An 8,952-nucleotide genomic window follows, 5' to 3' on the forward strand; every position below is an offset into this window, starting at 1 on the left:
CTAATTCCACTGGGCATTCCTTAGCTATCATACTCTAATTCCACTGGGCATTCCTTAGCTATCATACTCTAATTCCACTGGTCATTCCTTAGCTATCATACTCTAATTCCACTGGGCATTCCTTAGCTATCATACTCTAATTCCACTGGGCATTACTTAGCGATCATACTCTAATTCCACTGATTTCTAAACTCGGTCCTCCAGAAAGTGGAGAGCAACACTTATGCAGCTCTACTACGTGATATCTTTCAAAAAAAGCTGCGTAAAATATATTTGACTTTGTAAAAATCTGTGTTTTTGGACCGAACTTGCTTAACACTTTTTCCATTTGGTTTCTTCCTTCACAGACTCCATGAAATGGTGACTTGGTTTCCTAGAAACAAGTGGTGAATTAACTAACCCTTTGGCTAAACTTACCCCACTCTCCCCTACAAATGTTTCAGTAATTCCGTTACCAATTTAGTGACAGCACTGATATCAAACTTGATATCAGTAAAAATACTCGAACTAATTGGTAGGTCTACCTTGTTATTTCTGTAAACTTTCATTATGCTTCCTCTTCATGAAGGAGAGAAATTAGAAATATCTTCAAGATACAGTATGTGGCATTTCTGTCCCCCCCCCAGTTTTATCATTGAATGTGATACAAAACGAGGCAACGGACCATGTGGACGGAGCGGTCAGGCTGTTTGGAGTGTTTATCCGACTGGATAAACAAAGTTATAATAATTATGTCCCCCCCCATTTCTAAAACCAAAGTTGCGCCGATGGTTTTTGGTAATAGAATGACAAGGCAATGTTTCTCCAAACTTACAGAAGGCAAATCGTTTCTCCAAACTAAACGTTGATGTTAGTTGGCAGGGTGCTTTACCTCAACATTATTGTGTATTGATGTATTCTAATATCTTTTAAGACTTTTTCTGCTAGACGTTTTCTTAGACCGCTTCTCAATCTGTTCGACCAGAAATTAAAGACTTTTGCTAAATTATTAGGATGGAAAATGATTGAAAAATGTATATACACCTTAATTTCGCAAACACATTTACTCTTGTCTTTCATTTGACAATCTCCTATGAATTTCACATGTTGGTGCTCATGTGTCCTTTTACATGGAAATGTCCTATAGTAGGACATACTGTATGTAGCATGTAGGCCTACCTGTTAGTAGCTTTGGGTGAGTAACAGGGAGTGGGCAGCATCATTCTGTCTGCCACAGTGGAGGATCAGCTGCTGTCAAGTCCCAGCAACACACAGCCTGCCAAAATAAACATCACATGTAACTTACAGCAACACACAACATCCTGTTAGCAAAGAATGAGGGCAATTCTACAGTAACAGAATGACTGGKTTTTTTTCACTTTAAAAGTATGCTGAGCTAAAACCAATGATTTCAAAGTTCAACAAACCATACAACTCCATGCACAAGGACTTCTTCGAAACAATTTACACTGAACATTTTACAAAAACACATTTACTCCAACAGTGCAGATGCAAAGTTTAGTAACAGAATGATGGTAAAATTCCGCTATGTGGGCACGTTTTCCCAAAACTCCTAAATATCTACTCTGAGTTAAGATTCAAAGATGTCTATATGTATAAACAATGGAGTGTCACCTAAATCTATTTTGGTTATTGAACTACAGTAAGTGAAGTAGATTTACACCCGGTAACATAATTACGGTAACGGAATTACATCATGATCCATGATCTGTAGTACACAGAAATGCATAATTATGAATATGAATGAATAATAATTATGAATGAATTTTTTWAACTAGGTAAGTCAGTTAAGAACTAATTATTATTTACAATGGCGGCCTCCTGCGGGGACGGGGGCTGAGATTAAAAATGTAGGACAAACACATCATGACAAGAACACAATTCTCTTCATAGTGATGTATCCTGAATAGGTACACAAAGGTAGAAACATCATAGATGTCTGTGTTTCACTTCAGACAGGGCACATATCCCAGGACATACTTTCAGACAAGGGACCCAGTATCCCACGAGGCATACTTCTAGACAGGGTACAATCAGACATACTTCAGACGGACAAATCCAGGACATATACTTGCAGGAACAGGGACACATATCCCAGGACATACGTTCAGACAGGGCACATATCCCAGGAATACTTCAGACAGGACACATATCGCCAAGAGACAATACTTCAGACAGGGCACATATCCCAGGACATACTTCAGACAGGGCACATATCCCAGGACATACTTCAGACAGGACCATATCCCGGACATACTTCAGGACAGGACGCATATCCAGGACATACTTCAGACAGGGCACATATCCCAGGACATACTTCAGACAGGGCACATATCCCAGGACATACTTCAGACAGGGCAACATATCCAGGACATACTTCAGACAGGGCCAATATCCCAGGACATACTCGACAGGACATATCCAGACATACTTCAGACAGGGCACCATATCCCAGGACATACTTCAGACAGGACACATATCCCAGGACTACTTAGACAGGGCACATATCCCAGGACATACTTCAGAACAGGGCACATATCCAGGAAGTACTTCAGACAGGACACATATGCAGGACATACTTCAGACAGGGCACATATCCCAGGACATACTTCAGACAGGGCCATCAGTACTCCCAGGAATACTCTTCAGACAGGGCATTATCCCGGACATACTTCAGACAGGACACCAATATCCGCCAGGTACTATACTTCAGACAGGACCATATCCGAGACATACTTAGCAGGGCACATATCCCAGGAAACTTCAGACAGGGGCACATATCCCAGGAAAATACTTCAGACAGGGCACATATCCCAGGACATATTCGACAGGGCACATATCCCAGGACATACTTCAGACAGGGCAAAACGATATCCCAGGACATACTTCAGACAGGACACATATCCAGGACATACTTCAGACAGGACAACATATCCAGGACATACTCAGACAGGGCACATATCCCAGGACATACTTCAGACAGGACCACATATCCAGGACATACTTCAGACAGACACATATCCCAGGCATACTTCAACAGGACACATATCCCAGGACATACTTCAGACAGGACACATATCCGGCTCATACTTCGAAGGGCCACATATCCCAGGACATACTTCAGAGCAGGGCACATATCCCAGGACATCTTCTAGACAGACGACATATGCCAGGACATACTTCAGACAGGGCACATATCCAGGACATACTTCAGACAGGACACATATCCCAGGACATACTTCAGACAGGGCACATATCAGACATACTTCAAAGGACACATATCCCAGGAACATATTCAGACAGGACAATCCCAGGACATACTTCAACGACAATTCCAGGACATACTTCAGACAGGACACAATCCAGGACATACTTCAGACAGACACATTCCCAGGACATACTTCAGACAGGACACATATCCCAGGACATTACTTCAGACAGGGCACAATATCCAGGACATACTTCAGACATGGAACACTTATCCCAGGACATACTTCAGACGGACACATACCCAGGACTACTTCAGGACAGGAACATATGCCAGGAATACTTCGACAGGACATCATATGCCAGGACATACTTTTCGACAGGACCACATGCCAGGAATTACTTCAGACAGGACACATATGCCAGGAATACTTCAGACAGGTACACATATCCCAGGAGCATACTTCCCAGACATGAGAACACATATCCCAGGACATACTTCCAGACAGGACACAGGCTACTGGAAGTGAGTCAAGTATGCCAGGCTCAGAAAACTATAGTAATAGCATCGACGCATTCCCACACCCGCCCTCTGCTGTCTCGCCCCCCCCACCCCTCCAGGCCCCCCCTCCCCCACCCCCCCCACCCCCCTGAGTAGCCCCCCCCCTCCCCTGCTCCCCGCCACGATAGCCTCAGCAGGCACACTTGAATTATACCAAAACCTTTCAGGGTTCTAACACTCACGTCTTCAGTTCCATCTCTAATTGATAGATTGGAGACGGTCAGAAAACATGGTTACCCCTTTCTACTCCACAATTTTCTGTGGTATCCATTGGGAGTTTACAAGTCTTGTCTCATCGCTGCCATTCCGTACGGACTCGGGAGTAGCGGAAGGTCGAGAGCCGTGCGTCCTCCCGAGAAACAATCCAACGAGCCGCACTGCTTCTCAGACACAGCGCGACATCCAACCCGGGCCAGGGCCGCACTAATATGATTCGGAGGAAACACTGTAACAACTTGGCGACCGTGATCAGGTGCGCTGCGCCGGCCCGGCCACAAGGAGTCGCTAAGTGCGCGATAGGACTAAGGACATCCCTGCCGGCCAAAACCCTCGCCCTAACCTGATGACTGACTGGGCCATTTTGTGTGCCGGTCGCGGACAGCTGTGACACGAGCTGGACTCGTAACCGCCGATTCTAGTGGCAGCAGTATAGACCACCGCGCCACTCAGGGAGGCCCTAGTAAAACCTTTCTTATGAATACCTGTCATGTATCTGAGTGCATAAGTTGATTGCATGTCTCACTCCTGAAAACTGGCTGTCTTCAGACGTATGCTCTCTTTATTGAAGCCGTCCCCCAGACTACAGCTTTTTAGTGCTGGCCATAACCCGTATAGGCCCCAAAGCACTCGCCCCCTTTCTTACGGAGATTTCCTCTTGAACTATTGGTCTATTGTCTTAGAGATTATGATAAGACATTGTGTTTGGGCGGATTCTTAAATATTCAGTTGACAAAAAAATTGTAAATTCAATGTGCCTTGGAGTCAATCTTTTGAGCTCTATGGCTTTATCCAACATGTTACTGGGTCCCAGCCCAGCTAATCCACAGTCCATACTCTGGACCTGGTCTATTACCAAGGGGCTTTCTACTGGGCGCCACCCATAACCAAGCATACTCTTGGACCTGGTTATTACCAAGGGGCTTTCTACTGGGCCCACCCATAACCACAAGCATCCTCTGGCGACCTGGTTTTATTACAAGGGGCTTCTACTCGGGCCCACCATAACCACAGACATCTCTGGACCTGGTTATTACCAAGGGCCTTTCTACTGGGCCCACCCATAACCACAGCCATACTCTGGACCTGGTTATTACCAAAGGGGCTTTCTATGGGCCCACCAATAACGCACAGCCATACTCTGGACTGGTATTACCAAGGGGCTTTCTACTGGGCCCACCCATAACAACGCCATACTTCTGGACCTTGGTTATCTACCAAGGGGCTTTCTACTGGGCCCCCATAACCACAGCCTAATCTGGACTGGTTATTACCAAGGGGCTTTTACTTGGGCCACCCATAACACAGCCATAATCTGGAACCTGGTTATGTACCAAGGGGCTTTCTATGGGCCACCTCACCACAGACATACTCTGGACCTGGTTAATACCAAGGGGCTTTCTACTGGGCCCACCATCACCACAGCCATACTCTGGACCTGGTTATTAACCAAGGGGCTTTCTACTGGCCCACCCATAACCACAGCCCATACTCTGGACCTGGTTATTACCAAAGGGGCTTTCTACTGGGCCACCCATACACACAGCCATACCTCTGGACCTGGTTATTACCAAGGGGCTGTTCTAAGTGGCGCCACCCATAACCACAGCCATAATCTGGCCCTGGTTTATTACCAAGGGGCTTTCTACTGGGCCCACCCATAACCACAGCCTAATCTGGACCTGGTTATTACCAAGGGGCTTTCTACTGGGCCCACCCATAACCACAGCATAATCTGGCCTTGGCTTATTACAACCGAAAGGGGCTTTCTACTGGGCCCCACGCCATCACCACGCCATACTTTGGACCTGGTTATTACCAGGTGCTTTCTATGGGCCACCAATAACCACAGCCTATACTCTGACCTGGTTATTACAATGGGGGGAGGGGGGGGGGGGGGGGGCTTCTACTGGGCCCACCCATAACCACAGCCATACTCTGGATCCTGGTTTATTACCAGGGGCCTTTCTACTGGGCCACCCATAACCACAGCCATATCTGGACTGGTTATTACCAAGGGCTTTCTACTGGGCCCACCCCATAACCCAGCATACTCTGGACCTGGTTATACAAGGGGCTTTCTCTAGGCCCACCATTAACACAGCCATAATCTGGGACCTGGTTATTACCAAGGGGGCTTTCTAGCTGGGCCCACCCATAACCACAGCCATACTGCTGACCTGGTTATTCCAGGGGTTTCTACTGGGCCACCAATACACAGCCATACTCTGGACCTGGTTATTACCCAAGGGGCTGTCTACTAGGCCACCTCAATAACACAGCAATCCTGGACACTGGTTTATTACCCAAGGGGCTTTTCTACTGGGCCCCACCAATAACCACAGCCATTACTCTGGACCCTGGTTATTACCAAGGGGCTTTCTTTGACATATCCCTCTATTGTTGATGTTTTGCTTTCTCTGATCAACCACTGGGGATTTATACTACCGTTGTTTCCCACGCCACAGGTAATACTGACGCATTATTTAAGAAACGCTATCTTACCTCTGAAGTTGCTAACAACAATACCTCCACCACCTATTTCCTGCATTCCTCTTGTGATGATTGAATATCGTAAACTTTAATAGCAACATTTTCTGTACCTTTATTTAACTAGGCAAGTCCAGTTACCAGAACACATTTTTATTTTCATGACGGCTAGGTAACAGTGGGTAACTGCTTGTTCAGGGGCAGAACGACAGATTTTTACCCTTGTCAGCTCGGGGATTTGATCTTGCAACATTTCGGTTACTCAGTCCAATTCTCTAACCACTATGATGGCATAGCTTCCAGTAAGGTTAACAAAGGCCACATCCAAACAGATGACTTAGATGACTGAGGAACTAATCAAGTTAAAGAGACATTGCAGAAAGACAGAGCAGAACGAGGAGAAAGTCAAAGTCTGCAGGTCCACTTATGGATATTTATGAGAGAGCCCCTGAAATGCAAAACGGGCTCATTTTATCACTAATGAGAATAACTTTTGAGTGCTCTTCTTGACGCATTGATGGCCCTGATGAAGTCCCCAGTCAAAACTATGTGATGCTTCCTCCACATCTAAAATGTGGTGAGTTGCACAGATGATACACAACATTACAATTTCTGTGTCAGAAAGGATTTCAGCTCATGGATAATTATTGACTGTATTAGGGATTGAATAGTCACAATTCCTCCAGCTAAATCTAAGAAACAAGACCGAGGTTACTTGTTGTTGGAGCAAAGACCGAAGGTTACTTGTTTGTTGGAGCAAAGCACTAGAGGTAACTTTATTGTTGGAGCAAAGCAACAGAGGTCTTGTTGTTGGAGGCCAAAGCCAGCGGTACTTTTGTTGGAGACAGGCACAGAGGTAGCTTATTGTTGGAGCCAGCAAGAGGTACTTGTTGTTTGGGAGCCAAAGCACCGAGGTACTTGTTTGTTGGAGCAAAGCACAAGAGGTACTTTATTGTTGGAGCCAAGCACAGAGGTATTTCTTATTGTTGGAGCCAAAGCACCGAGGTACTTGTTGTTGTCAGCCAAAGCACGCGAGGTACTTATTGTTCGGAGCGCAGAAAGAAAGACTCATACTTTACTACAAGCAGGCTTGAACTACTGTAAATGCTCTCCTGTCTGGTCTACTCAAGAAGCCATTGGTCAACTGTAAAACATACAGCAGGTGCAGGTACTGACAAGACAGACGGAGAAAACACTTCACCGTTTTAAGGTCTCTGCACTGGCTGCGAGTTTTAGAATTAATTTGAAGATTATTTATGTTTTCAACTCACTCCATGATTGTTTCACCCCATACATGTCCAGACATGCTTTAAGTTAGTATGCCAGTAGGTTCCCGTTCAGGTCCTCTGGCCTTTTACTATCCCAAAGCTAGGACCAGAGGCATGGAGAGACAGCCCTTATAATATCCAAAGCCTAGGAACCAAGAGGCCATGGAGAGACAGCCTTATAACTATCCCAAAGCCTAGGACAAGAGGCCATGGAGAGACAGTATAACTATCCAAAGCTAGGACAAAGAGGCATGGAGGCAGCCTTTAGTTACTATGCCCCCAGCCTCTGGAATAGCCTGCCAGAGAACCTGAGGGGGCTGAAACTGTGACGCATATTTAAGGGAACTTAAAAACACCTTTTTAGCTTTGGCTTTTCCTCAGGGGCTTTTTTAGTTGTTTCAGTTTGGTGTTCATTCTTTTGTTTTATAGTCATTTATTACATTAAGTCATCTAGCAGACGCTCTTATCCAGAGCGACTTACAAATTGTGAACGTTCATACCATATTCATCCTGGTCCCCCTCCGTGGGAAATGAACCCACAACCCTGGCGTTGCAAGCGCCATGCTTCTACACCCTCCCGCTCACACAACTGAGCCCACCCGGGACCATAATAGTATGTTTTGTTGTGAAGTAAATATTTCAGCTTTTATTTTCATTGTGTTTTGTTAGTTTTTGCATTCCAATGTCTGAAATGTGCGTATAAATAAGCTTGATTTGATTAGTCAGATTTACCATGATACACCATTTTTGGTAAATTAGTTTTAAAATGGAAAGGCTATTGAGTCAACGTGCCGCTGCCACCTACAGCTCCTCTGCTCTGAGGGACTTTTCTGAACGCTGTAGCCAAGTAATTTACAGCGTATAGTCTGTTATCCGAGTAGCAATAGTTGGAGGAGGAGGACGCGTGCGAGTTCAGTGGATCGCAAACTCGAACTCTACTGATTGGGACCAACACCAACATACCCTCATCTAATGTTAGATATGGGTCTGGATTTGTAGGCCTACAATGTCCTCAAATGGCTCTCTATTCCCTATTTTAGTGCAAAAGAAGGGCACTATGTAGGGTGAAGGTGTCATTTGGGAACACATCGCGCCGTCACACAGTCGCAGGGTTCTAACTTCTAGTTAGACACCATACAGTCAGTCTCAGGGTTCTAACTTCTAGGTTAGAAACCATAAAGTCTGTTCCAGGGTTCTAATTCTAGGTTA

General features: G+C 45.4%; 1 protein-coding gene across 1 annotated transcript in view; it reads right to left on the reverse strand.

Annotated features, from left to right (window-relative positions):
* Positions 1 to 8,952, reverse strand: part of LOC112075808 (uncharacterized) — a gene marked incomplete at its 3' end in the record, with an annotated part of 48,685 nt that overhangs the window by 29,166 nt on the left and 10,567 nt on the right. Inside the window, exon 2 of the mRNA XM_070441075.1 lies at positions 1,159 to 1,255. Within this exon, the coding sequence (XP_070297176.1) occupies positions 1,159 to 1,202 (44 nt within the window). The remainder of the gene's footprint in view (positions 1 to 1,158; positions 1,256 to 8,952) is intronic.

Source organism: Salvelinus sp. IW2-2015, unplaced genomic scaffold (genome assembly GCF_002910315.2).
Source record: "Salvelinus sp. IW2-2015 unplaced genomic scaffold, ASM291031v2 Un_scaffold3411, whole genome shotgun sequence".
NCBI lineage: Eukaryota > Metazoa > Chordata > Actinopteri > Salmoniformes > Salmonidae > Salvelinus > Salvelinus sp. IW2-2015.